General features: G+C 39.6%; 1 protein-coding gene across 1 annotated transcript in view; it reads left to right on the forward strand.

The window, feature by feature from the left end:
• The window catches only part of MAPK10 (mitogen-activated protein kinase 10), a 361,101-nt gene that overhangs the window by 331,195 nt on the left and 7,769 nt on the right, over positions 1 to 22,137 (forward strand). Inside the window, exons 12-13 of the mRNA XM_055086019.1 lie at positions 15,900 to 15,963; positions 17,878 to 17,955. Of these exons, the coding sequence (XP_054941994.1) occupies positions 15,900 to 15,963; positions 17,878 to 17,955 (142 nt within the window). The remainder of the gene's footprint in view (positions 1 to 15,899; positions 15,964 to 17,877; positions 17,956 to 22,137) is intronic.

Below are 22,137 nucleotides of genomic sequence, written 5' to 3' on the forward strand. Positions count from 1 at the left end.
GGTGCGAGAGGAGAGGGGATTAAGCGCACCGAGTAAAGGAGCTCCAGAAACGGGCGCGAGCCGCGGCTGTTGGCGCGGACAACAGAGACGGGCGTGGGACGCTAGGTTTGCTGCTGCCGCCACCAAGAGGCCTGTGTGCTCAAATTGTAGTTAAAGTGCTGATTCCATAATGGTTATTTTGGTTTTTCAAGATTTGTGGCAGACACTGCTAGTCACCTAATGTGCATTTTTTTCTCCTCTTGTTTGCTAATATATTTTGTTTGGGGAGACAATGTCCCCAACTTAAAAAAAAAAAATCCTCAGGCTCCTTTGCTGAGTGGGGTGGCCATGTGACACAGTGGTGGCCAATGGGAAATAAGTGAAAGTCTGCTAAAGATTTCTAGAAAAGTTTTGCTTTCCTGATACAGATGCCCACTCCCTTCCCTCTTGTCACTTTTTCTCTGTCCTGTGTGGAATGTCAACTTAAGCCCTGGAGGTATAGCCATCATCTTGCAACCATGCCACTGAAAGCCACACGCTAAACCTGTGCTGAAAACCACAGCCTGGTGTCTTAATGACATCTTGGAGTAGCTGCAGAGGCCGTGGATGGTGACCGTCCGCTAGGCCTCTCGTTAGGTGAGAAAAATAAACCTCTTTTGTTTGTGAGCCACTGGACATAATCCTATTGGACACAACATTTTATAATTATACCCTACATTTTCCAGCATGTTCACGGACACGTTATCATTTGGTACTCTTAACAACTTTGGGAGCTAGGCAAAGCAGATAGTTTTTATTCCCACTTTATAAATGAGGAAACTGAGGTTCAGAGAGGCTAAGTGACTTGCTCAAGATCATAGAGCTCAGTAAGTGAAAAAGCAGACATCAGACCTTCTAAATTCCTAACCTAGTCTCTATTTACCACCTTTCTAGTCAGCTCACCCATAATCTGAATACAAGGTTGCATCCAGAGCAGTTATCCAAGGCTATGGTTTCCATTGTCTACAAAGTGCTTCCCCAGATACCTGAATGGCTCGCCCTCTGATTTTCTTCAGGTCTTTGGTCAAGTGTCATTTTTTCAGAGAGAACTTCCGTGAGATTTATAAAAACTTCAAACACCCCCATGGGTATCCCTATCCCTCTTGTACAGACTGCATTAGTTGAAGATACAGCCTTTTGTTGAAAATACCAGCCAGTTCCTCTCAGCCCTGCCTACAGCTGGACACACAGCAGTGCATGAATGGGGGAGGAAAGGCTCCTGCTGCCCCTTCTAACCAGTCATAGCTGCAGCCCAGGAAGGTACATTAGAAGCGGTTGCCCTGAGGCTAAGTACCAGGCCACTATCTCCACCACATCTCCATTTTCCTGTGGAGGGAAGTGGAATGGAGCCCAGCTCTGTTAACCATAAACACTATTTTGACAGAGCTCCTGACTCTGGTTATTTCTCCATGCTTTATATCTAAAGATGAATTTTAGCTGAATGTAGAAGAAATGTTCATGTAGTCTATGGTTCTCACCTCTCTCCCTACTCCCTCCATAAAATGAAATTTGCTCTTTTCATTTTGGACTTTCAAAATATGAAAATGACTTAAACTTTCAGCTTTCGTTGAGACCTTCCCACATGCCAGGTCCAGTTCTAGGCAGGAGGGGTAAACGCTGGAATAAGACATGGTCCCTGCCCTCAAGAAGTCTCCAAGTCTGGCTACCTTGGGGAAGGCCATTAGGTCAACAGATTATCACAGTACAGTGTAACAAGTAAATGTTGCAGAGGGACATAGAAGAGAGAATCAGAGGTATCATCATCTTTCTAAAATTGCATCTTGAAAATCTAACACATTTCAGTGAAGTTAACCAGGTTAACTTCATCAGATTTAATACTACACATCAAACAATTCTGGAGGGGAAAACCATTAACACACAATTTGGGTGTTATAGGTTAGTCTCTTAGCCCCCACCTCCAATATGTCATAGGGTTACACCAAGCATATCTATTCAACACATCTCACATATGTCTCCCCATCCTCACTGCCGCTGGGCTATTGAAATGGTCTCCAATTCACTCCAGCCCACTCTAAACTATCTTCCATTGCTGCCAGAGCAAAGCTTTGCCTGACCTACTCTTATTCGTGATTACATCCTCCTTTGTCTCCTGCTTAAGTTCATACATCCTCTATTCCTGCATCCATCACCTGTGCTGCAGTATCTGGTTACTTTCCTGTCACCTCTGTTTGGCTGTAAGATGCTTGAGGCTCTATCTCTATCACCTCATACAGCACCTAACAAAGAGTAGGCCCTTAATAAAATATGCCAAGAGTTAGCAGATGGACAGGACTGTTTTGAAAATGGCACTTACCTCACATATGCTATAAGCTTGGTCCTGACAAGGAGGAAAAAGATGATACTCCTTAATAGAAAATTAGCTAGGATTTTAAGAAAATGACAGTGCACATTTTGACTGTTGCCTTCATGATACCAAGTAAATGTAAGGCATTTTGATCTGTTATCTGGATGTTTGTCCAACATTTTAAGTTTTGCCAGTTTTCTAAACAGCCATTAGCAAAATAACTAAATTATCAATATTTGAATTCAGAGCATCTTTTAGCCCCTCCTTCACTGCCAGACTTACCACCTCAGTTAACTGCTACACCTGTATGATCTAAAGCCAGCTCTAGAATGACAGGACTGTGTAAAATAAAGAGCACTGTAAATTATTTGCAGTATATTTATATTTTCATTCCATCCTCCCTTTCAGTGTGGCAGTGACTCTGCCTTGGATCTGATGGTGATCTCTGAGAGGCATTTATGCCCTCTTTTTGCAGATAACAGTATCTAGACCTCTTGGATTTAAGATCTGGCTTCAGGGCACCTCTATTCATACACAGAGGAGTAGACCAACTTCACCCTATGGCAGGAAGCTGCCAGAGGTCCATCTGCCTGAAATTGCCACCAGGACTGCTCTTTTGGATTAAAGAAGCAATTGGAGGTGTCCTCTGTAGCAGTTAAATGAATTCTTAAAATGCACCTTTTAGCTGAGCAGAGAGGTGAGGTTAGCTCTGCCCCACTAACATTTTAACTCCCAGGTACACATTAACATGGATTCTCATATAATAATCTTGGTGTTGCAAAGAGCAGAGGTCAGGAAAAATAGAACAGGGACAGCATATCTGTAAAAGCCTTTAAAAAAAATGAACTGTAAAAGTGAACATAGTATTAGAGAAAGTTCAGAGACAGAAGTCAGCACAATGTTCTTTGCTTCTTTTTCTTTTTACCATGCTCGTTTGCTTCAATGCCCATATTTTACCTTTATAATTGGAAAAACATAAGCAAAATATTTTTTGTTAAGAGTTTTAAACCTATATTCCACATCTTATGTAACTACTACCATTATTGTGCCCTTCCTTACAGTGTGTGTATAAATATTTTTATGTAGTTGGGATCAGTCCGTGATATATCTCCTTCTGTAACTTAACATTGCAAAGCACTTTGTTCCCATACTTAGCTTTTTAATTGGCTGCCTAATAACTTATTAAGTGGATGCACTTTATTTACGGAGCCCACTATTGCAGGGCATCTTGGTTGTTCCTATCTTTTTAGTATTACTAAATAAAACGGTGGTGCACATCCCCCCCTTCCTTCCCCACCCTCTCTTCTGCATTAGGGAGCACAGGCGGGTTGCCTCGAGGAGTTTGGAGATGTCCCGCGTCCAAGTTCATGCCCGTTTCCTAATTTTGTTTTGTCACCCCTTCTCCCCACCACACACACATGCAGCGTAAAAATGGGGGAATAGGGCGACAGCTGGCGAGCAGATCGGGAAAGGGGAGCCAGGAGACCCAGACTGCGGCGTGAGATGAGGCGGAGGCCCCACCCCCAGCTCCGCGCAGCCCATCCTCCATCCCCGCCGTGGGTCTAGGGGTGTCCATGCCCGGAACCGGTTTCAGGCCAGTCCGAGGCTTGGGAGACCAGGCAACGGCCCTTCCCAAACACACGAGGGGCACGAGCACTGGGGCCATTGAGTCGAAGAGCTGTAGAGGTGCGGGCGGGCGAAGGGCAGGAAATGTGAGCGCGGCCTGAGTCCGAAGGCTGGACTTCAAACCCCTGCTCCACCTGGACTAGACCGGTGACCCTGAGCTAGCTGACGGACTCTGAGCCTCAGTTTCCTCACCTGTAAAATGGGAATAAACGTGAAGAGGAGATAATTTGCATGAAGCACTCGCGCAGTACAGGGCAGCGAGTGAAGGCTCCATAAATGCAACCCAATATTGTTATCTCATCCTGACACCTAGGCAGTACCGTCGTCTAGGCGATTCGCAAGCGGGTAAACCGAGGCTCAGGGCCGTCCAGGTGCCTCGCCCAGACCGCAGAGCTTGATTAGGGGCTGAGGTGAAGCCCCGCGGCCAGGAGGGCTGAGTACCTCCCGGGTTCCCCGAAACTCACCTTCTTGGCCCCGGGGCTTCCGGCCAGTGCCCTCGCGCGGCGGCTGTAGCGGGCGCTGAGTGGCGGGCAGCGCACGGAGCCAGAAGCCCGCCCCTCGCCGGGGGGAGGGTCCCACCGCCTCCCGCCGGCCCCGCCGCCCCGGCTGTCTGCTGGCTTGGGAGTAGGCGCCCGCGCCCTCGCCCTATGGCCTCGACCTCGCCATGTTCCGCCCGGGCGCGCTGCGGCTGCGGGGCTTCCCGCTGCGGGGCTCCCCCGGCCGCCTACGCTCCGTCTGTGGCCGCGAAGGGTGAGTGGGGTCGGGTCTGCGCGGAGGCCCGCGGCTGGGCAGCTGCGGGGTGCGAGCGCAGGGCTGAGGGGGGTCTCCGGGTTAGGGGTGCTTCCGACCCCGAGAAGTGGGCATTCGTCTTTCTTCTTGAATTATGTGTGTTCTTTTCCATGCACAACCGTTCAAAATGAGAATATCAAAGGGTTCCTGGTGCAAAGGCTCTCCTACCCCCATTCCCTTCCCCAGTCAACTGTTAGCAGTGTCTTCTGTATGGGGAGGCAAACGCAGGTGTATATATGGTCTTCTTTGACTTACTTATACCTTGCGTTTTACAATGCGTCTTGGAGAAGCTCATGATCTAGCTAGGAAGACAGACATGCAAATCAATATATCAAGCCAGGGAAGCTGCTGCATAGCACAGGGAGATCACCTCTGTGCTTTGTGACCATGAGAGGGGTGGGATAGGGAGGGTGGGATAGGCAGGGTGGGAGGGTGGGATAGGCAGGGTGGGAGGGAGGGAGACGCAAGAGGGAAGAGATATGGGAACATATGTATATGTATAACTGATTCACTTTGTTGTAAAGGAGAAACTAACACACTATTGTAAAACAGTTATACTCCAATAAAGATGTTAAAAAAAAAACAAAACAAAACTACTATATATACAATAAATAATATAAGGATATATTGTACAGCACAGGGAATATAGCCAATATTTTATAATAACTCTAAATTAAGTATAATCTATAAAAATTATGAATCACTATGTTGTACACCTGAAATTAATATCATATTGTAAATCAACTATACTTCCATTAAAAATAAAAGAAACCTAGCAAGCAGAACAGCAGCATTATCTGATTTGAACTTCTGAAAGATCACTCTATATGCAAAGTGAGACTGGAGTAGAGACAAGGAAAATGTAAAGCAGGGGGATAAATCTGTAGTAACATAGGTTAGAACTGATGGTGTCCTGAGAATAGACATGGGCAAAAGATTTAAGAGACTTTTAGAAGCTAGCTATCAACATGACTTATAAATGATTAGATTTAAGGTGTAGGGTGGTAGGATTCAAGGATTACATAGCATATAGTAGTTGGTTAATAAATATATGTTAAATGAATGAATAAAAAAAAATTTATGGCTTGGACACTGGGTGATTGATGGTGCGATTACTCAGCCTTTTCAATTAAAGAACCATAGAAAAATTTAACTTCCAAGGAACAGTAAAGAGAATTTCCATTTTCAAGATATGATTAAACTTTTTGATGGTATAAAGCTAATATATTTGTGACCTAATACCTGAGAAAGCTGTAGAATAGAAGAGAAAAATAGAGAAAACTGAATTTAACTTCCTTGTTAAGCTACTGGAACATTATTAAATTAAGTTTTTAAATTACATTCAGTTCACATTATAATTACAATTTGCATTACTAGCTTTTAAAATTTCCTCTGGTCACTTAGTGCTGTGGTGTCTCCAAACAACATTAGTGCTTTCTAAATGTAACAAAGTATAGTACAATGTTTTGCACATTACAAGTTCTCAAGAGAGGTGTGTTGAATTACCTGTTATACATTTGAAATTAGTTTCCTCTGGAATAAAGCAGCATGTGAAACTTTTTCCAGATAATTAAGACTCATTGCAAATTAAGTGACTTGCCCAAGGTCACTTGTCTTCCTAGTATCAGAGTCAAGGGTGCTCTGAGTTCCGTGCTCTTTCCATTGTTCCTGTGAGGAGTTCTGTGACTTATTCAAGAAACTCAGGGTTCTCCTCTCTCTCTTTTGACAAAGGCTGAATCTGATTAAGAGATACAAATCTGGTGTCCACTTTGATTATAATCCACAAATCTCTCTGTTCCTGTTCTTCAAAACCATAGCACATGATGATTTCTGTTCACAAAACATTTTTTTTCTCCCAAGAAGTAGATATCATTGAAGACTGAGAGGAAATCATTTACTTTCTCTTGAATATTTTCTCTTTCATCTATACACATGAAGCATACTTAGGCAAATGACAAAACTTGCTTTGATTACTGTATAGGAGTTAGAACAGAGGTCTTAATCTTGGCTGCACATTAGAATTACCTGGGGAGTTTTAAAATACCTGTTGCCCAGATCTCACTCCGGGCAAAGTAAATAAAAATCTCTGGGGGTGGGATTCAGGCATCAGCATTTTTAAGACTTCCAGATGATTTCAACATGCAACCAAAGTGGAGAACCCAAGGGTGAGAGCAATTTGATTAAAATGATGAACTCATACTTAATGTTTGTCTTTTTTCCAACCACAAGGTGGCAGCATCACAATACAGTGGATAAACATGCTCTAGCTGCCTTCATTTTAAAGAAGAATCAGTCATTTTTTTTTTTTTTTTTTTTTACTACATTATTAGCAATGGAAGTACCTTCCACCTTTATAGCCAGGTTTCTGTAAAGAATTAGACTTTGTTTACTCACAATTACTCTAGTTCGTTTCTCAAGCCTTGAAATTGCTTTCTCTAAGATCACCAGTGCCCTCCTAGGGCCCAAGTCCAAAGAATATTGGCATCTTATGCATCTTTGCCATTTGAATAGGCTGAAAATGTCCTCCTTTCTGATACATTCCCCACTGATTACTGTGGTGACAGCATTCCTGTTCTCCAGTCACTATTGCTGTCTGAGTTGCTTTCTCCTCCCTTAGAATTGGGGATCCCAGGAGTCCTCTCCTATAGCCCTATTTTCTTTTTTCCATGGGAATTTTTGGTATCTTTGACCAATCCTTAATTTTAATTACTACAAATGACTTTCAAATCTATGCATTGTTACATATGGCCGTCCTGAGTTCCAGATCTATAAATCTAACAATAACTATTATTTAGATTGGTATCTCAAAATTAACATGTTGAATTTTGAACTGGACATATCCCCTGTCACCCAAAACTGATTCCTTCTCCTCCCGCACATCACACCTTTCAATCCATGGCATTACTTTCCACCCAGGTGATTGAACCAAATCCCTAGGAGTCATTCTACACGTCTCCCTCAGTCCCCTTTAAATCCAAATTGCCAAAGCTTCTCAGTTCTTCACCATCCCCTGCAAAATACTTCTCAGTGATGTTACCCAGTCTCATAAGTAGTCCTAAGTCTCGTAAGTTGTCATTAAGTCATATTTCTTACCTCACACTTCCTCTTTCACACAGATCAGTCTGACTTCTGCACTGAAACAGTTCTCCTTAAGGTCATTAATTGTAGTGTCATTCATGTTTCCCTGTCCGTCCTCCTTCCCTCCCTTACAGGATGCCCCCGAGAGCACGTCTTCAAATGATCACCTGCACGTGAATCCCCTTCTTGGGCCCTCCTTGGGGACCCAATGCAAGATAACTTTAAAAAAAAGAATTAATCAGATTAGCTTCCAGAGACAGATTTTATTAACCTTTTATCCCCCTATTGTGGAGTACTTTCAACTCATCAGACTTTTAAAGGGCATTTGCTTCATCTGTAGTGTTAGATAGTTTAATTTCTATTCAAGGGCACAGACATACTTCCTAAAACCTGTGTAAGCAATTTTTAAAAATCAGCTGATGTGTATTACAAGTTTCTCTTTGTTTACTTTTAGAGGCAATTAAATTTTTGGTGACTGGAAACCAAGTCATTGTTTACTGCATAGTAAGGTCACAAAATAGAGAAACATTGTAACACTGAAAAATAACTATTTTTAGTCAATTATTTTGATGATTGTGTGTATTGCTATTATACTTTTATTAACTTGGCAGATTGTTCGTAAGACTGTTAAGCGAACATTGAACCTCATTGTGGATAATGAACTGTTCTTGGTACTACAGAGAATATAAAGTTTTAGAAAAAAATAGAACGTACTAAATGGTGTCATTAGCCAAATAAGAGAGAAAGAAAGGAAGGAAGGAAGGAAGGAAGGAAGGAAGGAAGAAAGAAAGAAGGAAAGAAAGAGGCAAACAATTTAGTGTTATATAAAAAAGTATTCTATATAAATGTTTATTTTCCAATCAGGAGGTTAAAAATTTAAGACGTTGTATGCATCAGAAATTTTAAATACTTTTGGAAAACTTACTCTATATATGTAGGGTCAGGGAAATTTAAAATTGAATTTTGCACGTTTCCTTAAACAGATTTTGTGATTTAACTTTGTACTAAAATTCAGTCTTCTTTGTTCAAGCTTTGGTTGAATCACACATCTTTTGGCAATCCTCAAATTGCAAAGGTTAATAAGAAAAAACAAAGCGTGTTTCAATAGGACATAATATCATTTTCTTTGATCCAGCTGCTGAATTAATAGAGAATGCACACACAGAAAGACAATGCTATTTAAAGCTTTCATTGACATTTTCAACAAGACTGCAAACACACACAGAGAAAAAGTAGAACAAAACCATATTGTATGCTTAATTAGGATAAAAGAAGCAGAAAACAAACACCAACATCTTGATGATTATCATATGGTCAGAACATGACTGATATGGAAAAAATGTTAATTCAGGGCTCAAAGATGAATAAAAGGAACAACTATGTACAATTTAGATTTTTCATATCTGGTTCTCATCTCTTTCATATGTGTAGATGTCCTGTTGTTGTCCAAGATATTTTAACAAAAAGCATATCAGAATATGTGTTGACTGCTTGGGTGATAATTGCCAAGTCTAGCTACATGTGTAGACTGACAGAAAATTGGAGCAGAAATCAGAGTGGTAGGCTCAAATTTGTCATTAATGAAAATCTTTTGTGATTGTTGAATTATTCAGTTTAGCACACCTTTAACCCTAAGAATTCCTTCATTCCATCTTTCCTTATAAGAAATCATACATTTTATCCCTAAGTCTGCCACTAATTAACTCTATGACCATGGGCAAATCATTTATGATCTCTGAGTTTTCATATTCTCATTTGCAAATTGAACAAGGGTGGCACTAGATAATCTCTCAACTCTCTTCCACCACTAACATTCTATGATGCTGTTGAAAACGGGATTATCTTGAAGATTAAGGAAAGAATAAATTCATACATTTTACTTAGTGAAGAAGTATCACTTAAACATATGATATAAAATGAAGTCGCAAGAGAGAACAACTTCCACCTTGGGAGAATCAGGAATTTGAATAGATACTGATTAAAAAGATCTTTTTGTCAAGAAATCAAGTCCAGCAGTAAGAACTCAAGAGAATGCCCCCCAAAATCCATATTCCTCAATCCTAATTTTCTTATGTAGAACTGTACTCTTTTATGTATTTTTTGGCAAGAGCCATATTTTTTATCTGAGTTTTACATTCCTAAAAGAGGAGAAAATGGAAGTAAATGCTAACATGATGTCCTAGAGCAGGAAAGGATACAGCTGCAATTGTTGAGACTCCAGTGGTAGAAAAATGCTGCAATTCAGTGTTTTCTCCATCCTCCCATTGCCGTATAACTTAGATCCCTAATATGCATGTTTCAACATTGCCATGTAGGATGCTCACATAATTATCATCCCAACACTTATAAGAGTGAAGGAGCTGAGGGCTATTAATAACTGCAAGAACAGCAAGTACAAACAGGGACTGTTTTGGGCAAATTTAGACATACAGTCACCCTATTTGCTTATTTTTCTATTTCTTGTTTTATAAAGATTTTGATTTAAATATTGTTTAGATACTGTTTCATTATCCCTTACTTTACATTCAACTCAATTACTATTTGCTCTGAATTATTCTTTAAATTCTTTAAATTAAATTAAACTTTTAGTCAAATTTCTATCATTAATTAGCTATGTGACTTCAAGATATTTTTTTAAAATTTCTTTGAATCTTAGTTTCCTGACCTGAGGATTATAAGGGTATATATAAAGAGCCTAGCATATAGTATCTTCTCTAAAAAAAAGTGGCCTCCCTTAATTGGAGAAGAGTGTTCTTCCTTTATCAAGCCCTCAAAGATAGTTGGGAGAGCAGATCTGAGAGCATATAACTACCTTTTTTTTTTTTTCAGTGTCACAATCTGTTCTGCAGTTCCTTTTTGTTTATTTGTTTATTCATATCCCATATCCATGTTAGCGTTAAAGATATTTCTTCTATATTGTTCCAGTGTTTTAGGAGCTAGCTCATATTGATGTCCCCCACCAAAAGGTGACCTGTATCTTTCTGGGTGTGGTGGCAATTCAGAGGTTTGGAAACCTTTGTGGATTTCAGAAGCATGTTTTCTATCATGCCTTTCTGGTGCCTTGAAAGCCAAAAGCTTTATTTGTTTCATTTCCAAGAAAATTCCAGTTCCTCTTTTTGAAACTCTCTGATCACTTCTATAACATTGTAATATTCTCATTCTCCATGATTTCTGTAAATGTTCCTTTCTCCTCCCCCTCATCCTCCTTCTTTGACCTATCTTCCTCTGGTTAACCTTTAAACTCTGGTGTCTGTTAGGGGTCCACTTCGGCCCTGTACTCTTCCTACCTGCATACTCTCCATGGGTGACCTCATCCACTGCCATGATTTCAGCAAACCCCTCTTGCTGATAGTCTCAAATCTATTCATCTCTAGCCAACAGCATTCCTGTAAACATCAGATCATATATTTGATTATCAAAGAGACATCTCTGCCAACATAGCACTTAGGCTCATTTCCCTTTTTCCATTCTATATTTTTAGTTGGCTCCCCTAGTATTGACATTGTCCAGCTATTCAGCTTAGAAATCTGGGAGTCATTCTTCTTTCCCATCATCACATTCAATCAAAAACAAAATTCTACCAATTTTATTTATTAATATTTATAAAGTATTCTTGAATCTATATTTTCTACCCATTTTTACCTTCCCTACCCCAGTCAGACCTTTTATTTTTTATTTTATTTTTTTGCAGTAAGCGGGCCTCTCACTGTTGTGGCCTCTCCCGTTGCGGAGCACAGGCTCCGGACGCGCAGGCTCAGCGGCCATGGCTCACGGGCCCAGCCGCTCCGCGGCATGCGGGATCCTCCCGGACCGGGGCACGAACCCGTGTCCCCTGCATCGGCAGGCGGACTCTCAACCACTGGTGCCACCAGGGAAGCCCCTAATTTTTTTCTAGATCATCCAGCAGCTCCCTGACTCTTCTCTCTGAATTCAGTTTGTGTTTTTCTTCAATCCGGCTGTAAATTTGGCCATACCATTCTATTGCATTCTTCAGTGGTTTCTCCCCCATTAGGAAGAAGTCTTCATTCCCATCATGGTAACCAAATCCATCCTTGATCCAGCCTTTCCCTGACCCATCTACTTCTCTATTCACGGCTCTTATCTCTTGTCACTTCTGGCCACATAAGTTATATTTCATAATAACAGAACTGCTTCCAGTTCTCTTTGCATGTGTGTGCACTCGAGCAGAGAAGCACACCTCCCACCACTACCACCACCAACCTCACCACCACCACAACTACTACCAACACCACCATTCTGTTCTCTAGCTTCTGTAGCCTAGAGTCATCTTTTTCTCTTTCCCTTTTTATCTTGTCAATATCCAAGACGTCTTTTGCTCACTGAACTAGTACAGGTGTCACCTACTCCGAAAAGAAAAAGGTTTCGCTACAGTTTTGTTACAGTTTCTTCACTCTGCTCCCATATACCACCTACATATTTCTTTTATTTATCATGTTGTGTATTAATTATCTGTTTTGCATAAGTCTTACCCCACTAAATTGTGAGCTCCTTGAGGTCAGCAGTCACATTATTCAATTTTGAAATCTCAATTTCTAATATAGCTTAGCATATACCAGGTGCCCCAAACCTTAACTGAATGAATGAATTTAATAAATAAATTAATTAATTCTAATATTTACTAACTCATAGTGACTCGTATTTGGCCATGTGTTTATCTTATTTAATTGAAACAAATAGTATATGTATATATAGTGCCATCAATATAAAGCACATCTAATCCATTATTGTTTATGCAATCCATATAAATTCCTCTAAGAATTTAAATCAGGGAAGTAGAGCCCAAATCTTCCAAAATAATAGAAAGGGAATCTCCAGTCTTGGAGAATATTCAAAAGCATGCAAATCATAAGCTCTAATAACTCTCCATAAATTATTCTTAATTTCTTTTCACCCTTAATTTTCTCACATCTCAAATTCTTCTAATCTACTAAACTCTCCTAAAATACTCTCTGGGGCCCTTCTCATTATACCCACTCCTCATTTCTTTTTCATTTAGACTGTTCCCTAGCAAGAGAGAATCCTTCCTGTTTAATAAAGAGGGGAAAAGGAACAACAGAACAGTAGACCACTAGCTTCTCTTTAGCAGAGAGGGGCAGAGAGTGTTATAGACCACTGCATGCTGACAATTGCTGTCTGAGCACATATATATATGTGTTTGAATATGACATTACTCTCTTTGGATTATTGGCCAATTACTATTTTATATTGTTATGTAGAAGACATCTTTATGTGAAGTACTCTTCCACTGCAGGTGATTGAATCCTCTCTTAAAAAAAAACAAACCCAAACAAACCCTGAACATGTAGCCCTTTCAACCATAACTATAATGCAAGTGTGTTTAAAGCAGCCCATTGGTTTATTGAAAGGAGAAATCTTGGACTCAGTAGTTTGCTTTCTTTCTTTGTAGCTTGTGGTTAGAGTCTATTACTTCGTGCTTTCTACATCAGCAACAGCTGTATGCTGAAGATCCAAGGAAAACCTCTCAAATAGTTCTGTTGCAAAGAGAAAATAACATTTACGAACTTTGACAGGAACTATACCCTTGAGCCATGTTTAATTTTGAAACTTGAATGGAAAAGTCCACTGCATGGAGAAGTCAGCCACACAGGATCCTGAGCTGAGTCTGTTGTTAGAAGAGGCGCCAACAATGCACAGAGCTCTGGGTGGGGCGTGAGCTCTGAGAGCTGTGCACCCTGGCCTGTGGGGGACCTGGACAAGGCCCACTTAGACGAGGACCTCACCACAGCTTTATACAAGCTCAGGAGATGGCAAAGCAGAAAACCTACCACTTGGTGACGCATCTTTACATAACCAAAGTTTGGCTTTGCATTAGCTTACTTAGGTGACAGTTTCACAGATTTTCAAAAATAACTTCGTTTTACTCATTCACTCATTAAATCATCATATTCCTATAATTGGGAAGTTCTTTATAGTTTGGGGTAGAAGGTCCTCCCTCATTCAGGTCCCGGGGGCAGTGCCCAATCATCCCTTAAGTGCCCTTAACTTTACACAGTCAGTGTTTCTGCGTCCTCACTAGTGTCATGGGGTAGGGTGGGGTCTTGTTCTGTTTAACTCTTTCAGTAAAGACTACTCAGTCAGCTGCATCTGAATCCCAGTAGCTGGTTTAAAGCCTTCTGTCCCAGTAGCGATCACAGGTTGTAAAGGAATGTCTGGCCTCATCAGTAGATGTTTCTCAGTAATTCAGTATTGTGTTAAATTGCCCTACCACGACTAATCAAAGTCTTTTATTTTCATGTCCAACTACTTCTGTAGTATGTGAGGCTGCCCCAGCATATTAGGGCTAGGATGAGTATTCATGTCTGTTATGATTCAGGCTACCAGAGATTCTGCATGCAGTAAAGAACCATTGTGGTATTAGGGTGCTGCTCCCAGGCCAAAGAACCTTCCACAGAAGTCAGAAGCTGCCTCTGAAGGTATTGTTCGAAGTGTTCCTACAACAGCCATTTTTGAGGGATGCTGTCCTAGTAGACCTGAGTCACTTTATTGAGTAACTTAGTTTCTTACAAAAAATGGCTGCTTTTGGAGTGTTGGACAGCATGAATTCTAGGACCCCGTCTCATGACACCAGACATTTTGTAGCTCTTCTTTGCCCTGAAGCCATTATTAGCCAATATACCTCCTCAACTTCTTCTCTCTCGCCTCTATTTTTCCAAGAGATTTTTTTCTTTCCGTGTTACTTGAGCTGAATTGGAGCTACTCTATGTCACCGTGATAGATTTCCCTAGGTCCAAACATTGGGAGGAAGAGGTCAGGGAATCTATCTGAGACCTTCCTTCCTGGAAGGCACCTAGATTTGTGAAAATTTCTCCTTTTCCACGTCCAAATTCCTCATAGCAAGAGGTATGCTGATTCAATGTTAGACTAAAGGTCCTGTCACATCATTTCACCTAGAGAGGGTTAACTCAGGGGCCACTCAGGGGTTCAAGGTGACCCATCTCTCTAGACAACTGGCAGCTGCTTCTGCCTGAGGGGGGAAAATATCTTAAACCATTTAAATATAGGGCACACAGCTATGTATAAAGATGTTTTATGATGCTTCACACACACACAAAAATTGATTAGATCTAAATATTTCTTTACACTGGGGACTAGTACTACAATCTGTTGAGAGGTATTAAAGAGTCTTTAAAGAAACAAAATTGAGTTATTTGTAATGAGGTGGATGGACCTGGAGTCTGTCATACAGAGTGAAGTAAGTCAGAAGGAGAAAAACAAGTACCGTATGGTAACACATATATATGGAATTTTAAAAAAATGTCATGGAGAGCCTAGGGGTAGGATGGGAATAAAACACAGACCTACTAGAGCATGGCCTTGAGGATATGGGGAGGGGGAAGGGTAAGCTGTGACGAAGTGAGAGAGTGGCATGGACATATATACACTACCAAACGTAGGGTGGATAGCTAGTGGGAAGCAGCCGCATAGCACAGGGAGATCAGCTCGGTGGTTTGTGACCACCTAGAGGGGTGGGATAGGGAGGGTGGGAGGGAGGGAGACGCAAGAGGGAAGAGATATGGGAACATATGTATATGTATAACTGATTCACTTTGTTGTAAAGCAGAAACTAACACACCATTGTAAAGCAATTATACTCTAATAAAGATGTGAAAAAAATAAAAAAAATAGTCTTTTTCACAGGGGTCTAAACTGGAACAAAGTCATATCAGTCTGGGATAGTTTTAGTAGGGTTCTATTATAGGGCTAGTGCTGGAGGAAATAGCCTCTGGGTCCTTGTAATCAAGTGTCTTGTTTGCTTTTTAAAGACTGAATATTAATTGCTTACACTTGAGTTCTGAATCAGAAGGTTTTGGGAAGTGAGTTCTGAGGATTTGGATTCTGCTGGCTTATTTGGCATATAAATGAATCCTTCATAAGTCTGTGGGGAAATTTTAACTTCTGTACCACTGTAATTGCTCCACAATTTATGTGAGATTCTGATCACCACTAAAATCAGGGAATAGCAAAATATTCTCGTGCATTGTAAGAGTTTAGTTATTTTTAGTTTATTACGGAAGGTTTATTGTTTGTTTTTATTCTGCAGCCCCCACCCCAGATATACGACAAACAGCTGGATGAAAGAGAACACACCATTGAAGAATGGAAAGGTGACCCTACTGCTTAAATAATTGTAGCTTTTGCTTTATTGAAACTCAGAAAACATCTTTAAGGCTTTTCCTTTTAAAACAATTTAGTAACAGATGATTTTCTAAGTGCTATCGTCTTGACCATTTTCAAAGCTCCTAAAACTTCATCTGTCTTTTCATACTAATAACAGTATTGCATTTACTCAAGAAAGAAAGGAATTAATTACTGACACTTTATAAAAAATAGTACTGATTGTCAAAATATTTGTCACGGTGGAGGGCAAACTTTAATTCAAAATTTCAGATTTAAACACTCCATGTTTGTACATAAAATTATCACATAAAATGGATAAAATTATGCCTGAGATGGTTTTAGTCATCATAGAATAAAAGATAGTGAATATATGAATTAATTCACTTGATTTATAGGACTTGAGAATTTAAATGAAAATTCCTGTATCTGAGTAGCTTATTCTCCTTTAAAGTAAGAAAAGAGTGAATGAATACATTAATTAACTTTTTTTCAAGAAAACTTTTTCAAAAACATATTGCATGATCAAGGTCATAGGGTAAGACAAGGTAGAGAAGAATTGTTCCACTAACATAAATAACTACAGAGTAGAATAAATATGATAGAGCCAAATGCAGATTATAACACGATTAGGTCATTATGAGGAGGAACGTAAAGGGGAGATCTGAAGGGAAGAAACATTTGAGCTACCTTGAAAGAATTAATAATTATAAGTTTGGAAAAGAAAAAAAAAATTGAGGAAAATACCAGAATGAAGATATAAGAGGAAATCAAAGAGTAAGAATGAGCAAAAAGTGTTATAAAGTTAGTAAAGAGAATCCCCTGTTCAAGAGGTCATGTTGGAGAGTATGGAAAAATAAGCACATATAAACAGTAGATCAAGTAAAAAAAAAAAGATGAGAATGATAGACAGAAAAAGATTTGATCTAAATAAGGACCAGAAGGCACTCAGGGGTTCATGATTAAGTAAGTGATAGGGTATAAATATCACTTGAGGAGGATGGACATAGACTAAATTCTGAAAAACTGAAGAAATACCTGTAAAGGATGATGATTATATAAATTGTAAGCCATTGCAAAGCACGAATGAATGGCACAGAATAATTTGTAGCTAAAAGCTATAAAGTAAAAAGTAATGAAGGGCTTCCCTGGTGGCGCAGCGGTTGCGCGTCCGCCTGCTGATGCAGGGGAACCGGGTTTGCGCCCCGGTCCGGGAAGATCCCACATGCCGCGGAGCGGCTGGGCCCGTGAGCCATGGCCGCTGGGCCTGCGCGTCCGGAGCCTGTGCTCCGCAACGGGAGAGGCCACAGCAGAGGGAGGCCCGCATACCACTAAAAAAAAAAAAAAAAAAGTAATGAAGATGTACATATTTTTAATTCTAGTAATGAAAAAGCCAGAAATGGATGCAAGTTTGGGAATAAATATAATAATTTTTTAATGTTGGATTTTGTGCAAGTTTAGTTTTACAAATCCAAGATTTAAATCTAGCAAAAGGATGAATAAGAGTTGGAAAACTGATAGAAAGTAACAATTTAAAGCCACAAGAAGAATATGTGTATCTCTTAGGAAGTGAACATAACAGAAAAATGGAAGTTCAAAACTGAGCCATTAAAATCCATAAGAGATAAAATTAGAATGCATCAGAAATCTCCCAAAGAATTCAGAAAACAAGTAACGTGTACTCTTCATACATTTTCTTGGTCAAATGCTTTATTGAGCACCTACTTTTGCCAGGCTCTGTGTTATTGCAAGAAAATGTAGAAATAGAAGAGTAAAGAAATTCCACTTGGTTTGTAATTTACTCAGCCCCATCAACATGTTATTACTTGTCATTAACTAATGAATCTCCTCTTTGGGTTAAGGAGAAAATTGATTTTTATAACACTGATAACTGTTTCTTACAGAACTTATTTACAAGGAAGTCATGAATTCAGAAGAAAAGACTAAGAACGGCGTTGTGAAAGGACAGCCTTCTCCTTCAGGTACTCACTCTCAGTGAATAACCAATAAACCAATACTCGTGTATTTTTCTTGGCCTTAAGGAGAGATTGAGGTCAATAACATTGCCAATAGAGCACATGAACTAATATCACATGACTGTTTTTCCCTCAAATGATTTTAGTTTTATTCCTTTTGATATTTAGTGTAGCATTCATTCTGATTATTCTGATTATAATGACCTAGCACAAGAGTTCTTTCAGAACTTATTTTAAGATAATAAGGAATCTTAAAGAAATGTTAACATGGGCTGGTTAAAGGGTAACTGCGCCTCATCAAAATTCAGAGCCATAATGCCTTCTTGACCACCGAGTCAATGTAGAGTTCAGGAATCCCTCCAGCCAAAACCTTTTCCTTCATTCACTCTAATGTTTGCACTCTTCCCAAGGCTGATGTAACCGTAGTTGAAGTCTTAACTAAGATGGGATCCAATTAAAGTCAGCATAGAAAATCTTTCAGTTTGCAATCTACAGAATCTAACACACATTTGTACATATACATATTTTACTGATCTTACTAATGTGCTTTAGAATTATTTGAGGTAATTTACTTATGCTTATTAATGCTAGTATATTTTTCCTAAGACTTATGCTTTGAATAGAAAGAGAATATCTTTAGATTTAAACAACACTCAGATCATGCTGGCAAAAATGTAGGCTGCAAATTATTAGTTTAGAGGAAAGTAGACCTGGTGTCCTACCTTTGATGTATAATTTTTTCCCATGCACTTTATTTTTTTCATTTCCATCTTTATTTTTTATACTTTTTATCAGAGTATAGTTGATTTACAATGTTGTGTTAGTTTCAGGTGTATAGCAAAGTGAATCAGTTATACATATACATATATCCACCCTTTTTTAGATTCTTTCCCCATATTGGTTATTATAGAGGTTTGAGTGGAGTTCCCTGTGCTATACAGTAGGTCCTTGTTAGTTATCCATTTTATGTACAGTAGTGTGTATATATATCAATCCCAATCTCCCAATTTATCCATCCCCTCCCTTTCCCTCCTGGTAACCATAAGTTTGTTTTCTACATTTGTGACTCTATTTCTGTTTTGTAAATAAGTTCATTTGCACCATTTGTTTTTTAGATTCCACATATAAGTGATATCATGTGATATTTGTCTTTCTCTGCCTTACTTACTTCACTCAGTATGACAGTCTCTAGGTTCATGTTGCTGCAGATAGCATTATTTTGTTCCTTTTTATGGCTGAGTAATATTCCATTGTATATAGGTACTACATCTTCTTTATCCATTCATCTGTCAATGGGCATTTAGCTTGCTTCCCTGTCCTGGATATTGTGAATAGTGCTGCAATGAACATTGGGGTGCATGTGCCTTTTTGTATTACGGTTTTCTCAGGGTCTATGCCCAGGAGTGGGATTGCTGGGTCATATGGTAGTTTCATATTTAGTTTTTTAGGGAACTTCCATAGTCTTCTCCATAGTGGTATGGAGATTCCCATACACTTTAAGTTGCTTCAGGAAACAGGTAGGATGAATTAATCAATTCTTCACACTGATAACTGCTCTTTAGTTTGTACCCACAGCCACTATTATGCCCAAAGAGATGCAATTCTTGTATGAACTGCGTTTCTCACCTCTAGATTTGAGGAAAGGTCCAATTCTATCTCAAGTCTTCCCTTTCCTCAAAGAGGGTTAGGGGAGTCATTGGGGTTGGTAGTCTACCCACCGTATTTATTCAGCCTAGCATCCATATCGATACAGGTCTGTAGAAGCTGCTTCTGACTTACCTGCATGTTCCATCTGCTGATGATTAAAGGACCCAAAGACTGAATCCTACAGCCTCAAGATACCACCTGCTAAGGCAGAAAGACTCCTTACCTTAAGAATTCCCATAATGGCCAGAACATATTTTCTTAAAATCATTAAGAAGATGAAATACCAGGATCCAGTGAAGGGTGACCTAGCGTCTCAGGCTGGGACTGGACAAGTTTAGCAGAGTGTCATCTTTATTTCAAATTACCATTAATTCATCTTTTTTCCTTTTTGCAAAGAGCTCAGAATCATGCCACCCACTCCAGAACACCCCATCTTCTGCTCGTCTCCTCCTCCACTTTCCCCTTGGCCCCAACCAGGTCTCCACAGCAGCTAATCTGTGATGACATAAAAATTCATAATTCTCTTTTCAATACTTTCACAACACTTCTACAAAAGTCTTCTTATTCCCATGATTCATTTTATGCAAACTGTACAGCTCAGGGTGGGAAAAATGGGATTAGAAATGGTACAAGTGAGATCAATTAATCATTAATTAATGAATGGTCTGCCATATGAAGAAAGGTTTAAGTATTTGGTAAAGGAACAAAGTTTGTATGTTATTAAGACCTAATTCTTTAATCATTAAAACCATAATTCTTATGCAAAAATAAAGTGATCGCATGAAGAAGTTTCTTTTAACTCATTAATGAGGGAAATGGCAGAATAACAGTTCCATGAAGATATGAGAAATTAGGATTTACATAGTCTGTGGAAAAAAGAACACTGAAATTAGGATTACTAAATTAAATCAAAACTTGTAAATGTCCTACAGGGCAACCAGACCTATCTTTGTGGTTATCTTTTCTACCAGGCAGAAAAAAAAAACCAGAGTTTCACTTTATCAGCTTTCTACGAGTGTTGTAAAACATCTGGACCCTAATCAGTTGAGAATATTAAGTCCAAAAAGTTATGTTCCTCAAAACAGTCAGATGCCCCTTAGGAGGGCTTGTTAAAAAATGCTCAAGTATGATATTAAAAAGTTACATGCTCATTTTTTGCACTAATCCCAAGTGTTGGATAATTTTTCTGAGCAGTGTCTAAGGCTATTGACATAAATAATTTCTGCATGCTCTGAATACATGAATCTGAGTCCTGACCGAGCAAATCCTTTTTAAGTTTGCAAGAAATACATTTAAGGTGAATAAAGCCGAGGACTAGCTTACAGAGCAGTTTGTTATTTCTGGAATGGCTGGAAAATAAATGCATTCCACTACAATATTTAATGATGAATATAACTAGTCACAGAGAAATTAAAATATTGGCCAGAATGCATGAGTTTGCTGCCAATTCAGATTCAATTTGTTTAAAATCAAACACATCCTCTCTATTTAGATTCACCCACTCAGCAGTAAATTTTTTCTCAACTTTCCCATTTCTATCAATGGCAGCTCTATTTTCTTAGCCTCCCAGCCTGAAACCCCTGATTGATCTTTTACTCCATACTCACCTTATGACTGAGTCATTTTTTCTACATCCTAAAAATTTTGTTTGCTGGATGTCTTACATCTAATTACCATGCCTTTCCTTTAACAGCATTATGATTGAAGTTTTCCTGAAATAATTTTCCAGACTTCAGTCTCTAACTAAGTTGATCTTTCAAAACTATAGGTTTGAGCAATAATTCCACTGATCAGTGCCTCCAGTGGCTTTGCATCACTTATAATTTAAGCCTAGTAACCTCTCCCTGACATGGATAGCCCTCTCTAATCCACGTTTTTCCACCTTTCACGCTACACCCATTCTAGGGTCCTGTATTACCATTGTCTTTCTTGACTGGATCCCCACCTTTTGGAATGCTGCCCATTCATAAGTATTCTCTCATTGAATACCACCTTGTTCCAAAATATTTCTTATATCTGTTCCAAAAGACTTTTCATATCTTCCCAAAGAATAGGATCTTTTCTTCATATGGGTCCTACTATTGCCTATATTTTATTTTATTTTATTTTTTATTTTTATTTTTCGGTATGCGGTCCTCTCACTGTTGTGGCCTCTCCCGTTGCGGAGCGCAGGCTCCGGACGCACAGGCTCAGCGGCCATGGCTCATGGGCCCAGCTGCTCCGCGGCATGTGGGATCTTCCCGGGCCGGGGCACGAACCCGTGTCCCCTGCATCGGCAGGCGGATTCTCAACCACTGCGCCACCAGGGAAGCCCTATTACCTGTATTTTAAACATAGTCTTATTACCCTTATTGATTGAAATTCACTGAGAAGAAAGATGGTATGTATTCATCTTTGTGTATCATGCAGTGCCTGAGTGTTGTGCCTTGCACATAATAGTAGCTTGATAAATATTTGAAAATTGCTGCTCAGGTCCTCCTTCAGCATGTTTCTTGGTGCTATTCCAAAGACAGAATTCAGGACAGGATTATAACGTTAATA

This window comes from Physeter macrocephalus, chromosome 7 (assembly GCF_002837175.3).
Source record: "Physeter macrocephalus isolate SW-GA chromosome 7, ASM283717v5, whole genome shotgun sequence".
Lineage (NCBI taxonomy): Eukaryota > Metazoa > Chordata > Mammalia > Artiodactyla > Physeteridae > Physeter > Physeter macrocephalus.